General features: G+C 35.5%; 2 protein-coding genes across 3 annotated transcripts; both read right to left on the reverse strand.

Moving 5' to 3' along the window:
• Positions 1-148: 148 nt before the first annotated feature.
• Positions 149-18334, reverse strand: LOC141598823 (uncharacterized). 2 transcript variants are annotated; one of them, XM_074418616.1, is made up of 35 exons: positions 18001-18334; positions 17158-17304; positions 16512-16573; positions 16184-16276; positions 15131-15302; positions 13995-14110; positions 13595-13681; positions 13352-13468; positions 13093-13156; positions 12788-12930; positions 11774-11821; positions 11585-11653; positions 10730-10805; positions 9883-10013; positions 8099-8158; positions 7884-7953; positions 7750-7814; positions 7609-7670; positions 7394-7517; positions 7236-7293; positions 6983-7095; positions 5282-5359; positions 5121-5183; positions 4924-5019; positions 4731-4840; positions 3787-3976; positions 3025-3139; positions 2583-2695; positions 2252-2329; positions 1846-1911; positions 1640-1768; positions 1296-1361; positions 1124-1204; positions 568-733; positions 149-478 (listed from the first exon to the last, which is right to left on the reverse strand). In XM_074418616.1, exons 2-34 carry the CDS (start codon positions 17285-17287, stop codon positions 683-685), a joined length of 3096 nt encoding a protein of 1031 aa, XP_074274717.1. In that variant the 5' UTR covers positions 17288-17304; positions 18001-18334; the 3' UTR covers positions 149-478; positions 568-682. The 2 variants fall into 2 exon arrangements, with proteins under 2 accessions (XP_074274717.1, XP_074274718.1); XM_074418617.1 differs by having other exon boundaries at positions 149-473; positions 18001-18192.
• Positions 18335-19227: 893 nt separating this feature from the next.
• LOC141598825 (uncharacterized) lies at positions 19228-25338 on the reverse strand. The gene is made up of 2 exons (XM_074418618.1): positions 24931-25338; positions 19228-20266 (listed from the first exon to the last, which is right to left on the reverse strand). Exons 1-2 carry the CDS (start codon positions 25245-25247, stop codon positions 19411-19413), a joined length of 1173 nt encoding a protein of 390 aa, XP_074274719.1. The 5' UTR covers positions 25248-25338; the 3' UTR covers positions 19228-19410.
• Between the last annotated feature and the right edge of the window lie 459 nt (positions 25339-25797).

The raw sequence follows: 25797 nt of genomic DNA on the forward strand, positions 1-25797 counted from the left end.
ATCTATGTTTGTATCAGTGTACGCGACTTAAAGACACTTGTGTATGTTCTCCGTTAGTATGTGGTTTGTTCATTAGGTTTCGGGTTCGGAGTCTTGTAACGTGGTAAAGCTAACACGGACAATAAATTGAAATGTCAAAAAAGAATTCATTTTATAATCTCCCATTAATCAAAGAAAATACCTTCAGAAATATACCGAATTAATAAGCAAGGCAGGATGGGTTAAGACAGCAATGGAACAAAGGGAAGAAAACACAATCAATTTACAAGCCAAAAATTAACAATAAATAAAATCCATAATATGAAGCAACAAGAACTAACCGGGGGACATACACAGCTTAAGTAAACCGATCAAAGTAAAAATGTACAGCAATTGACATAGTTGCGGAGTTCTTACATTGGACAATTTCACACAACAGCACTCTGACTTGCATGATGCAGACGAAGCGCCTCTATGACTGAACACGAACAAAACTGATCTGAAGGTATCAAATATTAGAAACTACAAGTAGTATTCAATTTTCAGGGTAACTGAGAAAAGTTTTGATGAGAGAAATGAAGCGCATACCTCTAACACAGAATGCAAATCTTTCGACGGTTGATATATTCAATGTGTATGTGCTGAAAGCTTAGGTGCACTGCAGTGAAAGACTTGGTAGCAATATATTGAAACTCTCCAATTCTCATTGATTCAAGACCATTTGGATTGCACGTCGTTGAGATGGTGTTAAACTCTGCAAAACCAAGGTGCAACAACGTCAAATTGAATCTAAAGAAAACAATATCTTGTGAAATATTTTCCTATGCATGGTATTACATCTCAATTTCAGTCTCGATCTAGGCAAGGTCGTCAACGCCTGATCTTATTGGCGCATTATAAATACAGTCAATACCAACTCAAATGTGGTGGCAGTAACAGTATTACGTATTGTTAGAATGTGGTCACAGTAAGCTTCAAACTCTTCATATCTTGGATTCTTGGTTGGATTGTTATAATTCGGTGTCACGGTGCAGATTTAATACCATGGTTGCAGTGACCTTCAAGATCTATATAACTGAGTTGGATTGTGCAACTCATTTAATATCATTCTACATAGGCGCACAAAATATCAAGTGGAATCAACCTGACAAAGCTGGTCAAAATATGGGCCGTCACTCTGATAAAACTTCGTCAAGAAGTCCACGAGATAACTTGCCATATTGATCTGCAAGCATATTTAAAACAAATTTACGATTGCATATAAACTGAAAACAATGAAATGCGCAAAGCCTCATAAATGGAAGAAAAGTAAGAACCTCATTCAGGGGATCATTGCTGCTCAATAAATCATCGTCGACAAAATCATCTCCATCCTTGTCATTCTTCACGCGTGACGACAAGTGTGTTAGTGAGAAATAAAAAGGAAACAACATTTCCAATGCCGTAAGACTCCCGCCCATGGCAAGTAATGGGCGCAGCCATACCTCTCACACAAAGGCTGTTAAGGATGACCCGTAACTAAACTAGCGCCAAAAATTAAGCAGCTCAGCCTTTTTTTGCTTTAATCCATGTATTCCAAAGCCAAACATAAGGAGTAACTAAACTCGCGTAAAAAAAAGTACTGAGCAAGTCGCCAGAGATAGAAAAGGGAAATAAACACCTCAAATATTTTTGCCATAGCAGCAAGATGGTCATATGCTGGTTTGGCTGATGATTTAGCAGTAGAAGCCTGTATTAGATCTTGATCTATGTCTGCATCTTCTGCATCAACTTCCTCCCAGTCGCTATCCTGACAACAATACAACTTCAAATATAGTCATTCTTAATTTCCTGCATATAACGACAGGATAAGTAGATAGCTAATACCTCCTCCTCATGACCTATCACTTGTTCCTGTATCTCTTGCAGTGTATCAGCCAGCAAGGAAAGTATCTGCTTAACAAAAAAAGACACGATTACTTCCTCCTCCTTAGTGTAAGTGAACAACATTTTTAATACATGCTTGGTTCGGCATATGCAATGGATTGAGCTACGAAGTTTACAGAAAATCTCATATGAGATAGGTTCTTAAGAGTTAATAGCAACTTAAGTGATGATAGGCGATAGCAAACAACGAAAAATATGTTTCCCAAAGCAAAACAACCCACATTAGTTGACCAAACGCACTTGACAACAGAGTTGGGTATAAGTGCAGGACATATGTGTTACATTGGAGAACATTATAGTATTAGCTACACTGCATCTGCTGAATTCCATGGAAGAGAAGCATTACTTTTGCATTAAGAGGTATCATGGTCCATTGCTCGGGAGCTGATTTTGCTTTTGAACGAGTTGTTATTCCAGCAGTAGTCTGCACATGAAGGAGTCATAACTTAATTCCAGTTCTAAACTTCTAAACAACTGATCTTTGACTTGAGTTCATTTTATTGGAAGTGAATTATATATGGACATACTATTTTTAACTGAGCTAAACTGAACCAAATTAACTAAAGGGGAACTAAATGAACAAAATTCTTTGTTTCGGAACACAGCATACTGTTTTCGGGTGAGGAAAAAGGGACCTTAAATAACAACTATTATAGATCTTCAACAAAGATTCACACCTGAATTTGTTGTCCTTGAACATAGTTATTGGCTAATGCAAAATGCTTCGTAGAAAGCAACAGAGCCAACGCAGTAGTAGTAACTTTAATTTGATATGAGCCATGAATTTCACCTACAGGAAATTACATTCAATGCAAGAGAAATGGTAAACATCAATCATATAAATCCGTAAGCTATATTGTTAAGAAAAAGAAGTGCCCTAAATGTAACAGTTCAGAATGATATGTTATACTTCATGACTGCACAGTTCCCGTATGGATGGTTAGTCATCAGAATGTTACAATTAGAACAAAAACTGCAGTAACAAGTAGTAGCTCATATTGTTGTCAACAAAACAGAGAACCACAAAGTTACAACGAACTTTTGAAATAAATGCTGAAGTTTGATTGAACATCCATGAATGATGCCATTCAAAAATATCATGCTAGTGTTATTCCTCACCTTGCTGTTTAACCCATTCAGATGTCAGATAAGCAAATGAGTTGGGGTTTCCCTCAGCAGGTATACTGACCAACAAGTCAATGAACTGGTTTACATTTGGGGAACTCATGTGAACCTGTCAAGATGGCAGAATAAAGATATGAAATCATCACTCAAAATATTGACCTCCAGACAACAATATTCACTGCTGCTGAGAAAATTTTAAGGTAAAAAATTTTAGATAGTAGTTGCAACTGAATACTTTAATAATTAGGTCAAAATCAATAATCCATTCGTAGTTTCATATACACGAATACAATGCTACTACCATCCCAACTGCAACATACACCCATCCATGCATACATAGACACTCCCATAAGCATCAGAAGTTAAGAGCATAATGTTTTCCAGTGTCTTTGCCTCCACCAAACAGGGGTATTACACATGATGATGCATATATATCAAGTGAGTTTGGATAATCATTAGATAATTCACTGTGAGATTGATGAATAAATATACAAGGCTGGACCTATGTAGTGAACTACCTCGTCATATAGAAATTTTAACAACTCGGGTAGCTTCATACTCCTATGTTGTGAAACACTACCAACATGAACATTACCTTAATATTAAAGGCTTCCTATTTCATATGCCTAGCTAAAACACCCAATTATGACAGAACATCATAGGTGAGAAAACATTACACTTGGACATGAGTTTCCACATTAAGTTAATAGTAATACGATTTTTCATTCAAGATGCTATAGGATTCAGGAAAAATACCAATCTAGCTAAAACAAGTAGCAAAGAGTTCTTCAGTCCAGCTATTTGACATGATTGCATTCGTCTCACAAGAGCAGAAACTAGGTCTTGAATATGCTGCCCCATTTGTGAAGGAAGATTCAAGATTAGTTGTAAGATGTAATTTCCAACAAAGAAGGATCCCGAGCTTTCAAGATCAGGGTCTAGGAGCCTGCATGAACAATATACAGAAGTCAGAAAACCAAGAACCCTGTATCTGGAATACGGACAAGAACATGTGACAGAAGTCAAGAACCATGGACAATAGTTCCTTAAAATGTATCGGAAACGCTTTGAATTCAAGCACAATACACCATTGCAGCTTATGTGTAGATTGAACTTAAACAAATCTGTGCAGTTAACTTCTCTAGTAGCTAGAACAACTCCGTTGCTTTTGATATGTTATTCTTATATCACAGAGAACGAAAGGTTGAACTTCACATAGCTTACAGACCACTAAAAAGAAGTGCGGCATTTTTCACTTTTTAATAACCGATCATTGCAGTCTAAGACTCTAAGCTAGGGTCAAAAGTTTGAAGTTAAGGAGCTTCATTTCATACAGTGATGCCTAAATCTGTCATTTATGTTAGCCAGGAAAATAGACATTATTCGCAATAACTTGACAAATTAATAAACCTCTCTGGTATTTCAGGTCAAGTACAGCACACAACCCTGCACAGGGATCCTCTTTGGAAGATCAAGGGTAAGAACGATAAGGACAACTGGATAGGTGGGCAAAACAGACACGGACTCTAGCTTGGGGTGACCATGTCAATTCTTATTCATGAGCTCACTAAACAAGAGGTTAACAAAAAATTATCCACGGCCAATCCGAGCATATTAAATAAACGTTCAACTGGGGTTGTTAGTAGTTAGCCACTAGGGCTACTCATCCCATGTTTCCAATGCTAATTCAGGACTATTACCTTGAAAGAGCATCTAGCAGACTTCTCATTGTAAATCCAGGATCCCCACCCCATGCAAGTAGTTCATCTTTACCTCCACATACAAAAGTAGCTAAGCATTCTGTAGCGTTCTGAAGTGTAAAAAAAAATATTAGTTATTTTCTTCATGCATAATATTGGCCTATAATATAAGAACAACCACACAAAATCCTACCTGCATCTCACTATGATCATCACTTTGAATTACTATCCTAATCACTGGATCAAAACAAACAAAATATAGTGCTTTGATAACATCAACTGGAGCATTCTGTCAAAACAAATTAGTGAAATATGTAAGCCAATACTGGTGAAAGTGTAAAACAAGAGTATTTAGGCTCTTTTAATCACCCAGCCAAAAACAAAACTAACCTTTAGCAGCATAGTCACCAAGTCAAGTGATCCCGCTACTAATCCATCGGGCTGCTGTTTGGGCTGAAATGTCAAATATGTCAACAAATATTCTACATCAATACACTATGCGTTCCTCAGCTGAAAGTTCACTAAGAAAGGCTTAAGTTCCTAACAACTACCTGATTAAGAATGGGCCCAATGTAGGGTAGAACCCGGGAAACTAATGGTTGAATGCAGCCTGGAGCACGTTTTATGGCCTGATGAGGATAAATAAACAAATGAGTGTGATCTTAAGAAGCAACAACCTGTAAACTAGTTGAAGAAAAATTATAACTCAAGTGTCATCTGCATTTGCACTAGACGTTAAGCATTGAAATTAAGAAAAAAAACTAGAAACTAGTAAACCACATTCAACCTCAGATGTTTAGGTAATATTCTTCAGCGGCATAAAAGCTCCCCCAAAGAATCAAAAATTGTGTAACATAGGGGTGTTAATGAGACGAGACAGCTCGCGAGCTACTCGAGTTCGGCTCGGTCAAAGCTCGGCTCGTGCGAGCTCGGCTCGGGCTCGGACTCGGCTCGAGAGCTTAACGAGTCAAGCCGAGCAAAGGCTGGCTCGACTCGAAAAGCTCGCGAGCAGCTCGAATTTGTGTGATTACCTAAGATATTACTGATATTTTATAAAAATATTTTATCATAATTATATTTTTGTATCACACATATCAAATGTCTCGCTGATTTGCCAAATAAATTTACATATAACCCTTGAGCCTTGTTATTGAAAATATCGAAAGAAGAAAAATAAACAGTTTTATATAGGCTCGATTTGGGCTCGAGTTTGGCTCGAGCTCGCGTTAAAGCTCGCAAGCTTTATAACGAGCACATTTTTTTCAAGCTCGGGTAAGCTCGAGATCGGCTCGAGCTCGAGTTTTGGTTCTTGAGCACAAGCCGATCAAGGCCAAGCTCGGGCTCGGCTCGGCTCGTTAGCACCCCTACTGTAACAGTCATTAGCAGGGCCATTGTAGTTCAAGTTCGCAAACAATCACAGACTTTCAGAGTTTCAAGTAACTCTACTGTCAAATGATATTGTCCAAAAACAAAGGACTTTTACTGGTACAAATACAAGCTTAGAGTTTCTACACACACAAAAAAACAATAAACTAATCAAATGAAATATATTTCTTTTTCAAAAGGTATCTGCCTTTTTTTTAGTTTACCCGACTTCTTCTCTAAACATTTTTCTCCTACCAACAATGTCTTCTAGGTAAGCAATTGTAAAATAATCCAATGACTCCTTTCGATTTTTCTTTTATAAGAACTTGATTTACAAGATCACATTGCACCATAAACACCATCATGGAAAAGAGAAAGTTCTATAAACCTCCGCACATCAAAAACTGAATTCCTTTATACTCCGTATGTTGTTATCATCAAAACCCCATTCACAGTTTCATAGCTGGTACATTGAGGATTAAACATGAAAACTGAAAGCCTTGGTGAAAAAATTCAGAGTTCTATAATCGAGTTAACTTTCATGACTTGAAAAAAAAATGAGTCAACTTTCATAAGTCACACACACCTCTTTTTTTTTTTTTTTTTTTTTTTTTTGTGTGTGTGTGTGTGTTCAACAAAAAGAAACATAACATAAAGGAGGGAGTACAATTAAAAGCATCAGTAGACCCCAAGGAACCAATGAAAGTCTTAATAAGTGAAATTGAAACCTTCTTATTCAGGCACATGCTTTTATAGATGATATTTTTTTTATGAAGGTACCTATAGTCTGCTCTAATTATGGTCACTTCTCTTGTTTCTTTCAAATTTTGTTATCAGCAAAAAAACAACAGAGGAGTCAGAGCATCAGGGAGACACTGAACTATTACCTCTAAGACTTCAATGGCATCTATACTTATAAAAGGATCAGCCACATTAGATACCCATGTGTTAAGGATTACAGGAGAGATAATAGGCTCCACAGTTAATGACGCTTCATGACCTGCGGAATAACAGATTGTGTGATTATAGTGATAATGAATCAAACGAACTCTATAGCGAGGTAAGCTATTATACAATAATGAATCTCTCTTTTATTTCCAATGCAATAACATCACAAGAAGATGAGATGCTAAGATGTACCTGATTTCACAGCTGCTTGCAAAGTTTCAAGCACCAGGTGTAAACTTTCTCCAGATGCCTGCAGAAAATAGGGGAATCAGGAGCCATACGCAAAGCACTTGAAGATGATACCGAAGAAAAATAGTGGGAACCCTAAGTTATAATGTCAGAATTATTACTTGATTAAGGAGATCAATCAGTGATGAAAACAACTGCATTATATGGGGTTGGATGACTTCTTTGTTTACTTCAGTTAAAATCTGCGACAAAACTTGACAAGCACCAACTTTTACAGGTGGCGGCCTGGAAGCAAATGTATCACATTCCCCATTCAGTACCTAAACCACACATTGCATAACTTTCTCTGCAATAGAAGTTGAGAAGAGATACTTACACATCCATGCCTAGAGCTGCGACGGCAGCATTAAGAAATTGCTCAACCACCTCGGAGCTTATCTGCATGAGAATTTTCCATTGTAATCGAGAATAATGTCCACTAAAAATGAATCAGATGAAACTTACAGTCTGCCTTTACCATTGATGAGAACTTTGGAACAGATGAAAACGCACGAGCATACAGAAACGGATATTCATGCGCTCCTGTTCAAATGAAATGTTCAGCAAAACAACATAAGTGATAAGAAGACAAACTACAAAATCATTAAACACCTGTCCCAATATCTTCTGTGATTAATTGCTCTAAAAATCTCTTCATATCAAATCCATCCGCTCCAGAGACCTACCCAAGATAAGGAAAAATATTCAAGACTAAGGACTGCATCTTTCAGATAATGAACACATACTACAGTCTACAAGTGATACAGTTATACGAAAAAGAAAGTATTTGACAGCAATAGAGAGAGAAAGGTGAAGGCCAGTTTGACCTCTGCTTCTTCCACTTGATCTGACAATGAAGCCATAGCATATATAATAGCCTCTCTCATCTGTCAAGACATAATGTTTAACGAAAGATGTGAATACTTTATACAACTAGTTTATAGAAAACATTATGGCAAATCATCCAAGTTCAATTGTTAAGTCAAAGAGATGGTAACAGGAAAGTTGCCAAGTATATACATAAGAACGGGAAACAAGATGGAACAAACAAATGATAAAATAGATGGGTAACTAAACATATAATTGCTCCAGTAAACCCAATAAGGAAAGCAGGAAAGAAGATGGTAGTTAGAATCACTGTAGTAGTTAAAATTCAAAATCGAAGCTTATTATTAATGGAAAAAATTGTAACTTATTATGACCGACAAATGCACCCGACAGAAAACTTTTTCATAATGAAGCTGAAAATATAACGGAACCCTCCAGGCTAACTTGCCGTCAAACAAAACACCATTATTGTTCTCCCACTTTTTATATCAAGGGTTGCCCTATCTAGATCCAGAAATGGCAAATGACATCGTTGGCCAACTCATAACCACTCAGACTACTACGAGGACTCCAACCCTCATCTGGTTGAGATCACTGATAATAGCCCAGCTATTATAGTTGTGTTGCTCCATTGAATGTAAAAACATAATTTGATTTATTTTACAATATCATCGATCAACCCACAAGCTATGTAATTTCAGCCAAAGCATTACACTCAAATACCAAACGCAATTACCTTTGTTAATATATAGTAAGGGAATTTAACTTGGCTCCGCAATGGTATCAAAAAGTTCATTTTGTATCCATAATTTTAAGACATTCATGACTTACCAACTTATGATGAGCTAATTTACAATGCAGCAACATTCAGAGGTTTTGTAAGAGTTAAAAAGAGACTTGCTACTTGCTAGTTAACTTTGATAATTAGTACATGTGGAACTATCAACAGGCCAAATTAAGTCAGTACTAGGAACAGAAAAATCAACAGACTGAACTTCAAATTCTCAAAATTTAACTGTTGGATAGCCCACTTGGGCAACCATTAGATGGCTATGTTGGTCTCCAAGTGGCAGCACATTGGTTTCAAGGCTAGCATGCAGGCATGCAGTTTGTACTTCTCAAGAGTACTGAATTGCGATGGAAAGCAATTACACGCTAAGGTTTTGTAGATACAAACACTTTAAGGAGTTAGGAATAGATTTTAGTTTTTTTAAGTAAGGTACTTTTTATCATGGGTAGTGGCTAAGTGAGATGATGGGTGACTTGGTTCAGCTCGCTTACAAACTATAATACTCCTGGTACGCTTGTCAGGGTACGTATCTGAGTGTAAGATTCAACAATGACCGACAATTTCAGAATACTCCTGGTACAGTGTCAAGTCAAACATATGTACAACTCCAAAAATTCTTACATATGAGGATCAATCAAATAGCACAGACAAGTGTGAATGGAAAGATTTGGAAACAGCCTCTTTGTGTTGCTAACACAAGGGTAAGGCTGCGTACATCCGACACCCCCTTACCCTGCAATTTGAGGGAGCCATTGAGGCACTTGGGTAATGTTGTTGTTTGTAAGTGTGAATGGCAAGAGTGTAAAAGTGGAAACTTGTGCTATTTCCGACCTCTGAGCTGATTATGAAGGGCCTCGAACAGCAATTGAGAAACTCAATTATTGACAAAATAACAAGCTAAAGACCCATAAAAAAATGTGCAAGCAACAAGAAAACTATGAGGTTAATATGTAGGTCAGCAAGCAATGGAACTTCAAATTTTGCAACACTTACTCTCCACCAAAACTTGGAACCAACTGCCTTTTGTTGTTGAGACTCCAAAAATCGCCTCCTAGCAGCATCTACTATGGCAGCGATTCCTTCTTCACCACAAGAATTTATGATCTCCTCTAATAGGAGCACGCCTGCAGGCATAAGCAAGCATCACATATTCCCAACACAAATAAGTTTGAGAGTGAGACAATCATGCTACCGAAAAAATGCCACATGGAATTGGACATCATCAACATATATTCTTAGTTTGAAGATGCGCAAGGCACACTGAGGCGCTAAGGAGCCAAGGCAACAAGGCGCAAAGCACAAGGTAAAGGCGTGCGCCTTTTAGGGTCGAGGCGCCTTATTTTTAGCAACAAATTTGTATTTTCTAAATCAAATTTTGGACAAAAATACCCTTTTAGGAGTTTTCATGTTGTCTAAGATGTAAAGTGTACAAAAAATAGGAACGAAGGGGAAAAGAAATGACACAATTTACGATCTAGATGAAAAAAAATATGGAAAGTGCTATCTAAAAAGCGCACCTAAAATGCACCGAGGCGTTTTAGCTAGTGCCTCATCCAAGGCGCACTTTTTAAAACCAAGCATATATTGTAATCAAAGAGGGAAACATCAAAGTGTAATATCAAAAACGAACTTTCCTAAAATTGCTGCACTTGAGAGAAAGAGGAAGAAAAGCTCAAAAAGAGTATAAGTTATTCTCAGAGAAAGAAAAGAGAGTAAGATGGCCATCACATTCAGATCTAACCAATGGTTTCAACTTTCAAATGCTGACTCCCAACTCCAGTCATTATGTCGGCTATGAGCTAAAATGAATGCATAAACAAATATCCATTTAAGACCTTACCAGAAACACGGCAGTTATACATAATCTCTTCCTCATCCGAGATATATTGATTTGAATCAAGCGACCAGGAATGGATCTACATAAATTACATAAATCCAAGTTAGAAAATGAATAGTAGGCAAAACTTAGAAATACAAACTAACTGGCGGAAAATTTTAGGTTGAAAAATAAAGATACAGATCCAAGTTTGTGTTGGAATATTATGCTGTTTGCTTGCAGCCTCGCACATTCCTAAGCTTAACACAGTTACTAGATTGGATTCTAAGCATAAAACAAGTTAACAGGCTGCTCTCTTTCCAAAAACTCCCGAAAATGAAAAAATAAGACACGAGGGAAGAGAAAAAAAAAAAAAAATTGATTTTCCATAGAAAATTAGATCAGTGTCGTCTGTAACAGGATAAGAGTCGAATAATGCACTCTTACACAAATGCTGAAAAACACAAAGGTTATTTCCAAATGACCAATAGTGAGAATTGTGTCAAGAATCATACCGATTGGCTACTACTTCAATGTGAATACGCCACATCGAGATAGATTTTAACCAAGTGCCATGAATCATGATAGAATGTTCTCCAACCCAAATCATAATCCATTGGGGGGTTGAGTGAATCATGTAACCTAGCTTAATCTAAAGAGCGCAAACAGTTTAAAGAAGGTTTTTATTCTATCATATTCCACCACCAAAAAATACCACTCCATTTATCTTTGGCTCCATCGAAAACAAAAACTAAAGGGGAAAATGCTATAATATAAAATTACATAAATTTTCAAAAGACAAGTAGAACAACAGATGATACCCCAAAACCAGGGGAAACCGGAAGGGAAATGAAATCAAGATAACCAACAAGGAGATACCTGCTGTTCAGTAATCTGCAAGAAGCCGAAGGTATAGTAAACCAGCTCCTGCAGATTATTTGCAACAACCTGAACAAATGATGCACAGGTGCATAAACATCAGGGAGTTAAGTAATTGACATGGAAATAAAGTCAGTTGCAAGCTTTGCAACTTGCAATTCCAAGTACAAGCGAGGTTTGTTGTCATACCTTACTAAACCTTGCACTGCCGACAATGGTTAGCAGGAACTCAAGTAACTGTACAATAGTCATGTATTAGTAAAAACACACAAAAGTGCACAAAAGAAAATCGTAAATTGAACCAGATAACATACATGGCCTAAGATGTAACACATTAATACATTGTAGCAAAACGTCACTGTAAAGTGTAAACCATTTTGCACGAAAAATAAGTAACTTGAAAAGTTGAAAGTACTTTTCCTTTAGGTATCAATATGAGATACGAGTATGCGGTCCATTTCTTCTGGCATCAGAACAAAAAGAAATACTAGGATTGCAGATAGAAATGTGGACAATGAACCTGTGTTGCCATTGTTCAAGCATCCCAGAGTCATAATGGAGTTTCGAAAGAGAGACTGGATTATTTAGCAGCCTTTCCTCTTATCTGGTGATAATGTTCAGAAAGAGCACTTGACATTTCAAGAATAAAGAAACGGCCTTTAATTATCTAATAACATGGTAGCTGTACCAATTTTCTAGAGGGAGCATTTTGATAAAATTATGGATGCGATTCTTATTTCAATCTCCAACGAAGCCAGATACTCAATTCTTCGGATACGATTACGACCGAATAAAGCAAAATGACTCCCTACTGCTCTTATATTGTGAATCAACGATTCACGAAGAAATTCTTAACATCTGGAAACAGGCCCAAAACACGATGATACGTTTGCGTAAACCTAACCGGCAAGAGCCTTGGTAATGTTGTCATCATGTCATGACATTTTATCAAAACAGTTTCTCAAAATATACGAGTAATATAGATGAGACAAAATGAGCAGTTTACATTTCTTTTTAAAAAGTATTGCACAAGGTAACACGAATTGTCACAAGCACAGAACCACACACTATGCGAGAACATGAGATAAAAGAAAAGGGTAAAATGAGCCATAATCCCATTTATTTATATAGGATATTTATAGCCTAGTTTCAGCGCATCAAAACACTAATTAGAGTGATAAAGGAGCAGGTATGTAATAATACCTGAATGACAAAGGATTCTAAACTTTTCTCTTCTCCATTAGAGTCATATGTTACTTCAAAAGAATCTAGAGCTCCTTCGATCATTGCTTGCTCGTAAATTCTCAATGATGTAACAAATGTTTGATATAGAGGCCCCACAATGACTAGCAAAAAAGACCAAAGATAAATAATACGAACACTCTTGAAATACGGAACAAAAAATATAATGAAAGTCCAATGGGAATTATTTCCTTATTCCCTTGAAACAAAAGGAGTTGTGGAGGTGGGGGGTGAGTGTGTTGTTGAGAAGTTCTATAAGAACTCACCCAAAAATTCCTTAGCAGTCGCAACTGAGAAATGCTGAACAAATTGATTTAAACACTTCAAAACCTGAAATTAAAAAAACAAAAACAACTGTCAGACAATTATTATTAGAAATTTCATAATAAACCAAGATTTCAAAATTACTACTCGTATTTTTTTTACAAATTCCTTAGTAATTGTATTTCTGCCCAAAGCCCCCATAGCCTCATGACCCACCCCAACCCCGAGACAAAATCGAGAGGGATGAACGATTGATTTTACCTCCATCCTCATGCTCCAGTCATCAGGATCTTCATATTCAACTGGATGACTTAGAATAGCAGAAAACTGCATCATCCACTGTTGCAGCATTGGGGAGATCAGATGACTTGTCTCTGCCTAAGAATCAAACTAATATTAGTCAATACATGTATCATACTGATTAAATGCTATAGTTCCCAGGAGCCTATAAATAACAACTCACATTTGTATTGAACTTATCAACGTATGTATTTCAGAAATTACCTTGTATACACCACTCATAGTACCCAGCATTGATGTGCAATTGTGGACAATCGACAGAGCTTTTGCACGGAGAGATTTGTCATAAATCTGAGGAAGTCACCATGAATAAAGCACAAACCAGTTACGCCACCAATTAAAGTACAGATAGGACGTAAGAAACAAATGCTTGATAACCTTTTCAACTATACACCTATGAAATCAGTGTCAACGTGACAATCAAAGCTTATTGTGCCAGGTCTAAAACTCTAAACATTATTCATAACAAATACGGTACACAAAAGCTGTCTTTGTTCAACATCGACGACATAACTAATCCCAGAATATTCGTACGGTTGACGATTAAAGTTCCAGTTCAGGTATGTCAGAGAAAAAAATGTTAATTTAAATGAATTATCCTGACCTGAGGAGAGGATACAATAGAGAGCAAGGATGGGAACAAAATAGACACCATAGACGGTACTGCTTTGTCGTGAATATCGGCAGATAGAAGAGCCAAGCACCTTAAAGCACCATGCACTGTACAAAAATAACCTATCATTCAAGCTCTCTACAACCGCTACTAAAAATAATTCAATCAGGACAAAACATAGATACAGTAAGAAAATGCATCATGATTCGTGAGTCACACAGCCGCGTAAGCAAATAATGAGAGCACAAAGGGGTCATTTTGGACAGGTTTGAGCCAGGTTATTTCAAGTCAGGTGAGTTTCAGGAATGCTTCTTGTATCATTTTAGACGCGGGTCAATTTCAAGTCAATGGCTAAAGGGCTGAGTTAATAAAGTAGTGACTATTTTGGTTTTTGTTATTTTTATTTAGATAATGTTAGCCAGGTTATCTCAAGTCAGGAAGGCTTGGGTTTCAAGTTTCAAGGTGCGGTGAAAATTACTCACACGGGTCCATCTAGATCCTATTAACTTTGGCACAAACAGGGCAAAACAATCAGACAGACAGAATCTCCATGAAGACTACTTCCTACAACAAGATCATATGCTACTAAACTCTTACAAGAAAATACTTGTCACGTAATTTTCTTTACATAAGAAAAATATCCTTGCCAGATTCCCAAACAATGGCAAGCAGCAAAAAATCAGTTTTACTCAAACCGAATACTTGTGAATGAAATCTTGGAATGTCAAGGCACAAACACACTTTTCACAATGCCTTAAAGGGTCCGGGTTATAATATGCAAAAGACAGAAAAAAGATAGAAGGAAATTCTGGCTCCTGAATCATTACGCCTCTTTAAGCAATAGACTTTTCAAGGTATGGCAGTTCATGTGATAAGTGATGACTTCAGTAGGACCTGATTATGATACTTGGGAATCCTTAGCCCTAGTAAAACTAGAAAAAAAATTATATAAAACTGAACATTATAACTCTACACAACACACTACCTAGAAGGTTCTGATCTGGAATTTTCTTTTGATGCACCAAATGAGTATAGGTGTATAGCTACAGATGCAACAGTTCGTGAAACACATACATGAATCAAAGAATGAGAATCCCAAGTGTTATGAATAAGTTAAGAGTGATTACCTCCATTCATGTTAGTTCTATCGTTGATCAACTTCATCAGAAAGGGTAATAGGTCTGCCCAATCCTCGGGCCAATCACAAAGAGCAATGGAAGCAACAGCCAGGCTAACTGCGGTACAGATTTTACTGTTTGAATCGTCCAAGCATAGGAGTAGTAGTCTGCGAATTACCTCCTGTAGATATAAATTGAAAACCAAAAAGCATCCATAAACAACATGAAAATTTGTCATGGAGAACATTATATTAATTTTTTCCTGACAATAGAATATTAGATGAAGGATGACAGGGGGGTGATATCCCTGTATTAAACGACATCTTGAGGTGACTCCCATATACAAAATAAAAGATGGATAATTAGGCTCTCAAACTATTGTGAATACTCTTGACATCTTGCATACAAATTTACATTAAAGATCTATACTGAAGCTAACTCAGATCTTCGAAAACCATAATCTGGACCTTTTACAGGGAGTTTACAGTCTAGTCCATTCGTTAACTTATTCCAATGCTCCAGCTTCAGCCACTAGAGGTTCGAGAAATGAAGCTGGTAAAAATTGCCGGTGGATGCATTAGGTTAGAAGGTTTACTATCTAGAACTAGAACCGACTGGCCAACCCAATAATATCTCAAGTCTCCCATACAGAAAACCTGAACCATGTAATTTTTTTCTGTCGGATAAGTTCGAAAAAATCGCTAGTGCCCAAACATGTGATCTGAAAGCAAATTTGCATTCCCAACTGTCGAGCCTCTATCCAGAGGTTATCAAGATAAAATTGATAGAATTAACGAGAGAACCACTCAATTAAACTACCCAGATCAAGTGGGGGCAAAAAAAAATAACCATACTTTTTGACGATATGCATAGGAATAAATGTGGGATAACATACTACATCCTCACATTCTGTAATTGGCCAATTCAGAAGTAGAAATCTGTGAATGCAACAACAAGTGACCACTAGCCTCACCACTTTTAGTGTTTAAAGACAATTCAAACATAATAGTGGAGAATATAACGATTATAAGTAAATAGCTGTCAAAATTACTCTTGAGAGACCTTCTCATCAAATGCAACAATAGGCTGCTCAAAATTATCATCATCCTCACTCCAGTGTTTTTTGATAAACTGCTTCAAGAGAACTGCAGCTAGGTAAAACGAGTCAAAGAGTCGCAGACAGATCATTGGAAAAAGAAAAGGCCCCTGAGAAATGTGGGAAAAAGTAGAGCTAATGTTTATATTGATATTTGAAGGTGAGGAAGCAGGCACCCCACTATAAATGAAGAGACAAAATTATGAGAATAGCTTCAAAAATTATAGGTTTATAAAATACATTGGAAATACTATAGAAGCATCAAGAAAAGAAAACATCAGTTTGAAAGGATATCTGGCGTAACCCCACTGAATACTCCTTATTTGCAGCAACTTTGGCGAGAGCAGTTCCAAAACCTGTAGTTTTTAAAATCATCAATGGCTAATTTTATACAGCATAATATCATACATCCGCACTATGTTATGCAGGGAAATAGAAGCCAATTTATCAAAATCTTTTTGTCATTGAAAACCCTCAATCTTCTCAAGTCCCAACACAACCTCAATCTAAAACGAAGCTTCAATCGCTGTGAAAGTAAATGATCACCCTTATAGACCAGCTCGGATAAGAGCATCTAATCATAAAGTTATGGTGAATAAGTGTCGCATAAAAGATAAATCAACGCAATTATTAAGACAAAGTAGCGAGTTTTTATAACAATGTAAAGAGTGTCATTTTGACAACCTCCCCTTCCGTCTACAAAAAATTGCCTACAAACTTGTAATCTTCCCATGTATAACCACAACAATTTGGTTATCAAATGTTGAATCAGTCTTTGTGTACCTAAATCATAATGAGGACCAATGTACCTTTATAATCTAAGTCGCACAACCTGAACTTATTGTAACTGAACTACTTGCAACACTAATCGACGAAGAAGCAGCAAATGAAGAGCAAAAACAACACAAACTCGATAAATAGAGAAAGACAAAAGCCATACCATGTTGAAGGGAGGCTTGATGAAGAGAAGTTTCAGCAAATGAACGGATTTGTTGATTAGTATCAAGTGTAGCATTTAAGCAGTTAACAAGCCACTGCTGTTCTTGATCAACACCGATGTTCTCCATCATATAGTATCAAATTCTCGCTAAAATAGATAGGAGATAGCAAAATTAAACAAATTAAGTTATGTACAGCATATCAACCTCAAAATTATAAACTCAGTTAACAAGAAAATAGAGCCAGCAACTCAGTAAAGCAGCAAAGGCGCTGTTGCTGTTCAGCAACGATGTTTGTTATCATATAGCATCAAATCTCAGCTTAGACCGGAAAACTGGAATCAAAACCACACGAATTTAAGTACATGTACAGCGAATCAACAACAAAACTACAACAATCACAGCAAGTCATACACTCAATTAACAATAAAATAGAGGCAGCAACTCCGCGAGTGTAGCATTTAAGCAGCTAAGAAGCCGTTGCTGTTCGTGATCGACAACGATTTTCGCCATATTATAATATCAAATCTCGTCTAACATAGAAAATTTGGCAGCAAAACTACACAAAATGTAAATCTACAAAATAACAAAACACATCAAACACTCAATTAACAAAAACTTCAGCAAGTGTCGCATTTAAGCAATTCGGAAGCTCTTGATCAAATCTCAACTAAAATCCAAAAAAAAGTCACTAAACTAAGTATAATTATAGTGTATCAACAACGAAAATGATGAAATCAAAGCATAAGATGCGCTAAATAGGCAAAAAAATTGAGCGAATTAGACGATTGATAAGTAAGAAAATGCGATAATAGTGAAGAGATTAAAAAATGAGGAGAGATTACCGATGACGGTGACGAAGTAGAGAGCAATTAAATTTGGGGATTTTTACGGTAATTAGGGTTTTTGTAAGACTGTACTTTTTGAAATCTGGCAATATCCCGGCAAATATTCTAGGCGACAGCAAATGTAGAAGAGAGTATATATATACTGCATAGAATATGGGTGGCGCGGGGATATCTGGTTTTAACCGAAGTAATTTTGTGTTTTGTTAAAGGATAGATTTGGTGTAAATTATGCGATTTTACAGTGTTATTGTAAAATGCGATTTTATTGAAGTGTAAAATGGTAAATAATTTTACAATGATTTATTCTAAATCGTGGAGACCTACTCTTGCTAAAGAGTAAAGTATTTAACGCAATAGAAATGTTTAATTTCACACTAGGATCACAAATCATATGAGCTTTTAGACATTGTGCCTCGCAAGAATGACATTGTAATAATAATTTAAGGTAATTATAGACAATGGTCATTTTCCATTATGTGCAATGTAGTGTACCAACCTACATCCTAAACGGCTTAAAATCATAATCAATCACTTTTGAAAAAACGTCATCAATCTACGTAATTGCTATTTCCTACACACATTTTTACTTAATCCTACACAAAATTTCCAGATTTTCAAACTTTGCCCCTCTCATTTCTCCCACAAAAAAACCCTAAATCATGAGTTCAACACTGTATCTGTAACATCTAATCCCGCTACGTTGCCTTCGGTCGTCGCCCTCCTCAAACGTCGCCGCCGATCTCCTCCTCCCTCTTCCGACGACGGCGATCACTTTCTCGGTGGCTTTTACAGCAGGTGTAATTGGACCTTTGGAGGTTGCGGTAAATGGAGCAGCGACGATTGATACCCATCTTTCGATAAGATAATTAATTAATGAACATCTAGAGGATTCATCCTTTAATTTTTTTTCCTGGCTGTTCGTTGAAGGTTGTGTGATAGTTTCATAGGAGAAGGAGAAAGGTCTAATCATGATTGTCGTTGTTTGATTGTATTATAATCAGTAAAAGTTGTGATTGGGAGGCGATGAATGATTCACTAAATTGGCGTTTCTCATTTTTGAGTTTTTCATTCTCTCTTGTTTCTTTCTTGGTGGGTGGGAAATGAGAGGGGTATATTCGGAATAAAGGAAAAAATGTGCGGTATTGAGTGAATTGGTGTGCGGGATTTAGCAAGTCCCTAAATCTAATAAAACATTTGTATCATCTCAAAATAAAGCTGTTACAATAAAAACAAAAGTGAACTTTATTGATTGTTTACCATCCAAAATAACAATAATTTTAAATAATTACATATTTAAAATAATCCAATATCCTATACAAATAGAAATGATGCATATTATCACAATGTTGGTTCAAAGGCATTACAATGTTGATTCAAAGGCACAATAGTTTGGATACATAGTAGTTATTACTCCCATTTGCTTCTTAATTGATGAGTATGCATGAAATCATAAGTCATCACAATACTCCCATCATTCCTCTTCAAAACAAAACTTTCAACCAAAACATACAATCCAAAGCTTCTCCAACTAATTACTCCTCCATACTCTTCATCTTTAACCACTCTTACTTGTTTACCTTCTTTACCTTTAACCCATCCAACTCTTTCTTCTTCCCACATCATTCTATCCACAATCAACTTACTTAATCCCACATCTCCATCTCTATTCTTAAACCACACCACCTCATTATCATTATTCCTATACGCCTCCTCGGCCGCTTCTCCACCAATTCTAACCACCTCAATCTGAACAACAGCATCGACTGTAACCTTCTTTTCATGACCATAACCATTATTGTCGACACCAAAAATCCGCTCCCATCTTTGCTCAAGAGTCATTTCATAGAAAACAGAGTTTTTGATCCTCTCCTTTTCCGTCCCTTCAATGATGAACATGAAGGGACAATACCAAGTACCAACTACCAAAGGGTTAGACCATTGTTGTGAAATTGGGAAGTTGAAGTCGGGTAAATGAGCTCGTAGAGACGGGTTAAGGCCGGAAACTTCATTAAGGGTGAAATTACGTGGGGTTTTGCCATTAATCTTCCAACCCGTCCTACGTAAGAAATAAGGAGGGTGTCCATCGTCTGCAACAGATTTGGCTACGAGCATGTTCGAGTTAAAACATGTTTTGGTAATCGAAAATTGGAATTGTTGATAGATGTCTTGGGGATCAAAGGGTCTTGGTTTTGTATCTTTTATGCAGGGGATGCAAAAACAACATGTAATCTTGTCTTCTTCTTTTGAACTTGCATATGCTTCCCTGTTAATTACAATATGGAATTCTGAAATGTAAGTAATAACAAGCCAACTAGTGTATATATATTTTTACCAGCATGAAAACAACAACCGTGATATCGCAGAGGAAAATAGGTATGGGGATTAAATGTACGCAGTCTTATCTAGGTGAAAATTGTTAAAACGTTACCATAATCATATTTAATAGATATGAACTATTTAAACCAAAACTTTGAGGTAATGGTTGAGATCCAACTATCATACTTACTAGTTTGAATGCCCGTGCGTTGCAACGGGGCAATTAACTTATTTATAATGCAAAAAAAACGTTATAAGCGTTTAATGTTTACATTATATGTCTAATGATTTGTTTACAAATTATTAAAATATCTCTTTTAAAAAAAAAAAGATTAATATATACGTGGGTTAACTCTTATTTATATTATATAATCACCCTACCTTATATTAATCTTTCGATTTGGGACAATTCTACTATTTATAAGTAATATATTCACAAAAAATGGATTTTTTTCTGATGTGGGACAATTCTAATATAAGTAATATTTATACGTAATATATATATACTCCCTCCAATTCATCATAATGTTCCCATATCAATATGGCACAATACTTAAGAAAGATGATTATAAAATAATAAAGGACAAATGTGGGGTTGGTGTTAGGAGAGAGAGATGAATTAATAGGAGTTAAATAAGGAGTTGTGGGGCCAAAACATTAAGAAAAGTAATAAAATAGGAGTAAAAGAGTTGTGTGGGGTTTGATTATAGGAGAGAGAAATGAATAAAATAAGAGAAAAAGTTACCAAAAAAGGAAAGAGGAACATTACTTGAATAATCCGTTTTGGGAAATAGGGAACATTATAGCGAATTGGAGGGAGTATATATTTATCAAACTTGCATTATTTTTCAATGTGGGTCAAATAACATACTCAGAATTATACCATCTTTTTTGCACTTAGTTCGACATCCAACCAGATCTCGAATACCGAATACAGACAATTGTTACTCATTATATCTAATAGTTATATTTAAATTTAATAATATGATCAAGTACTCTACATTAATATGTGTACGTTGTTTTTCTTCAAAAAAATAAAAAATAAAATAATTGAGATACGGAAATTTCCCATATTACCCCTTAGTTTTGTTAGATTTTCCATGTTACCCCTACTTTTAAAAATCTGTCCATGGTACCCTTGAGGTTCCAATTTTTTGCCCATGGTACCCTCTAATGTAAAGGCTGTTAAATGGACGTTAAGTTTGATGGCGTGGCAATAAAATAACAATTAAACAATAATACCCCCTTTATTGTTTTATTGGTACGGATATCTATCTTTTAAATGCAAATTTAATTAACTATATCATTATAATATTGGAAATTTCTCATGGTAACCTTGAACTTTGATAGATTACACATGCTACCATAGACGTTTGTTTTCTATTTTTTTTATCATAATTAAAATATGTGCAAATGATAAGAACCTATACTCTAATGATAGAATATTTTTTAACACAATTCTAATTATGTTATTTAAACATTGTATATTTACGGATTTACCACACCTACATTATTTTTCAATATGGAACATATAAATTCTATAGGTAGAAAATATAATGATATAAACTTTTAAAAACTCTCCAAGACAATACTTAAGCGACTCAAAAGATTTTGGGTTGATGCCTAAGTTCCAAGGATGCTCATAGAATCACACACCTTATGCTATATTTTGATCTGGGAAAATTCTATTTTTTATATGTAGTATATTTATCACACCTATATTCTTTTTCAATGTGGGAGATATAACATACTATGAAATACACCATTTTTAATATATGCAAATTATATGAAATCTATATATACTCTAATGATAACATTTCTTACCATGAATCTAATAATATTATTTTCATAATTTTTTTACCGACATTATTTTGTCAAATGAAATTTAAAAGTTTTTATATGAAAATTAGAAACTGATGGGGCATATTCTGTGCCCGCTGACCAAGTCAACATATTGAACGAGGTCAAAGATATCCACAGCAAGCCAATGACTTAGACATCCCAGCCGATGCAGCCTTTCGGCCCGCGTACTGGTCTCGGATGGCAACCTACCACCGGGGCACATACCCGCGTACTCATATCCAAGAACCCTCGGCATGGAGTCAACAGGCTCGCCGCCGCCATAGGTCCCTCGGCCGAGGGCAGATCAGTCTTTCCACCTGCTACGCCACTTGGCCCACTTGGCCACTACGTGACAAAAGGTGAAAGTCTATAAATACTCCTCAATCCTCATTGAGGAAGGGATCCAAAAATCTAACCTAAGAACCACTTAAATTGGTATTATCTCTCTCATCTCTCTACAATACACGTCATCAAGCAACATTCTACTTAATCACAATAAGTTCACTGACTTGAGCGTCGGAGTGAGTACGCTTGGCACAAAGCCAAGCCCTCAGTTTGCTCATTGTTGCAGGAGAAGCCGAGGAGAGCAGTCAAGGCTAGAACAGGCATTATTCGACAAAGCTAGCGTGGTAAACAAACCTACTTCGGAATTCATACCCGGAACAGAAACATCACTTGAATATAAAATAAGAAATACATAGTATATATTATAATAACTAAAAGATTTTCCAAACATTAACTTAGGTTAGAAATCATTATTGTAGAAACAGTAATATAAACTCTTTTAAGAGTTATCTCTGACAATACTTAAGGGAATCAAAAGATTTTGCGTTATGACTTCTATTTATAATCATAAGATCACCATGCCTTACGGTAATCTTCCAATGTGGGATAATTTTAATATTTATATATAGTATATTCACCACACTTACGTTACTTTTCAATGTAGGACAAATAACATACTAACTACTAAGTACACCATTTTTTTGTACCTAATTTGAGATCAACCCGATTTAATAATGAGAAAATACAATAAAATACAATATACACTCTAATGATAGCATTTTTTTGTCACAATCTAATTATATAATTTTCATACGATATTTTTTTTCAAATGAAATATAAAGGTTTTATATCAAAATAATAAACATCACTTTAATATAATATAGAAAATGTATATATATATATATGGGACATTTCTATTATTTATACATAATATATTCACAACACCTACATTATTTTTCAATGTGAGACATATAACATACTAAAAAGTCTATATCTTTTATATCAAAAAATTTTTGGATTAATACCTAAGTTTCAAGGATGCCTCCTATTTATATTTATAGAATCACCCTACCGTATACTATTATTTCAATGTGAGATACATAATTTAATTATTTAGACGTAGTATGTTCATAATGCCTACATTATTTTTCAATGTGAAAGATATAACATACCAAGAAATACATGTCTCTTCTTAAAAAACTACTATTGTATACATATCATTTTTCTTTGAAGGTAAAAACCACTTAGTCTCGATCATTAGATATGGATCTCTACATCGTACATATAACGACTCATTAAAGCTCTATTACTGCATTCAGAAGACAACCATTAGTAAAATCTTTAGTTTTGTATTGTGTCAGGAGACTACCATTAGTAAAACCTTTTATTTTTTGATTTTCTTGTTCAACCTTTAGTTATTTTTTGATTTTCTTGTTCATATTCTTAATTCTTTCCCGAGTAATTCCCAACGATTTCCACTTTATTTTTATATCATATCGTAGCTAATGATAGAAAATCTTAAGAGCTCTTTAAAACAATATTTATGAGACTCAAAAATTTTTGGTGAATACATAAGTTCCAAATATGCATCCTATTTATAATCATAAGATCACATCACCTTATACTAATCTTTCGATGTGGGACAATTCTACTATTTATATGTAGTATATTCACCACACCTACTTATTTTCCAATGTGGGACAAAACATACTAAAAATTATACAATTTTACGTATTAAGAAGTATAACATCTTTAACATGTGCAAATAATATGAAATTTATACTCTAATGATAGCATTTTTTAACACAAAGCTAATTATATTATTTTCATAATTTTTTTAACGATATTTTTTCGCCAAAAGAAAAATGTAAAAGTTTGATATAAAAATTGGAAATATCACTTGAATATAATTTAGGAAATATACATATTATAATAATTAAAAGATTTTCCACTTTATTTTTTACATCAAAAATTATACTTTCCTAAATTGATTTTTGATGATGTGGACGCTCTCAGATCGCTCGAAAAAACTCTCTTTTATATATATATATATAGATTCTTATTACGCCCTCACTCGAATGCCCATTGGACGGCTTGAAGAGTGGTTAGTGCACAAACTTCTCCAAACCATGTGTTTTTGGTTATCAGGGTATCAGAGTCAGCGTGATCAAAGGTCACGGGTTCGAATCTTGGCAACCTCAACACACGGTACGGGGAACCTGTGCACTAACCACTCTTCAAGCCAATATCTGAGTGAGGGAACGTAATAGAAATAATTATAATAATTAGGCCTCAATTATCACGGTACTGCGAATTCTCATCACTATTATTTCACATAATTCAAATCGGGTACTTATTATTGATAGATGAATCATCTCAACCAAAAGGCTCTGATACCAGGATAGATGAACCATCTCAACCAAATCGAGTTTACTATTCAAAATCAACGAGGTAACTTATTAATAAGAAAATGAAATTACGTACCCTTTACGCCTTCCATCAGCTTTAATGGCGTAATATAGATTAGAAGACAATGGCTGATTAATGACAGGAATCAAATAGACATCATCATAGCTATGATACTGTGTTTCGCCACTTTGAACATGGTATTCTACAGTCAGGAGTTTATTCTGAGGAAATGGTAGATCCTTGATCGCTGGATTCTTGCATAATCCAAAACAACAAGTCGGCGTTGACTCATCGTCTTGGATTACTAAATAACCGGAATTTGGACCGTCTGGTGGTTGCGACAAGGTCTCCGGGGAGTTCTTGTAATAAGTCAATGATCTGGATGTATACATTTTTAGCTCAAAGATAATATTTTCTTGTCTTTGTTTTAATTTCCTATTTCTTGATATATAAGAACATGGATAGATTGATTAGTCTAGCTGTTTGTTACTCCCTCCATTCAACTCCACTTTGCAACTATGCTTTTTGCGCGGGTATTAAAAAACGGATTAAAAAATTTATTAAAAGTACATAGGGAAAGAGAATGGTGGGGTTAAAGATATTAAAAAAATATAAAGGTGAGTTTTATGGTGGATTTGTGTGGGGTATGAATGACATTTTTTGTAAATATAGATTTTCAATAAGGATAGAAAGGTCTTTTACATGTCCAAATAAGGAAACCTGTAAAGTGGAGTTGAATGGACGGAAATAGAATACTTGTAAAGTGGAGTTGAATGGAGGGAGTATATGTTTAACAAATGATAGCACGAAATTTCTTAAGGCTTAGCTTCTTGTTGCGTTGTCCAAGGTTGGTTTGTTGAGTCATGGAGAGCTTATCTTGAGAAAGGGACATATAGACATTGGGAGACTTTGACCAGCCACATGATTGCTCATTTTTCAATA

This window comes from Silene latifolia, chromosome 9 (assembly GCF_048544455.1).
Source record: "Silene latifolia isolate original U9 population chromosome 9, ASM4854445v1, whole genome shotgun sequence".
In the NCBI taxonomy this organism is placed as follows: domain Eukaryota; kingdom Viridiplantae; phylum Streptophyta; class Magnoliopsida; order Caryophyllales; family Caryophyllaceae; genus Silene; species Silene latifolia.

Bases quoted from the DNA above. Each gene is read 5' to 3' on its own strand.
- LOC141598823 (XM_074418616.1), bottom strand. From the start codon at position 17,287: ATGATGGAGAACATCGGTGTTGATCAAGAACAGCAGTGGCTTGTTAAC. The intron at 7,815-7,883 runs GTGTTTAATGAT...TCATTTGAACAG, and splicing joins CACAGAAGATATTGGGACAG to GAGCGCATGAATATCCGTTT. The intron at 7,096-7,235 runs GTACATCTTAGC...GTTATTCCGCAG, and splicing joins GCAAGCAGCTGTGAAATCAG to GTCATGAAGCGTCATTAACT.
- LOC141598825 (XM_074418618.1), bottom strand. From the start codon at position 25,247: ATGTATACATCCAGATCATTGACTTATTACAAGAACTCCCCGGAGACC. The intron at 20,267-24,930 runs GTACGTAATTTC...TGTAATTAACAG, and splicing joins GCTGATGGAAGGCGTAAAGG to GGAAGCATATGCAAGTTCAA.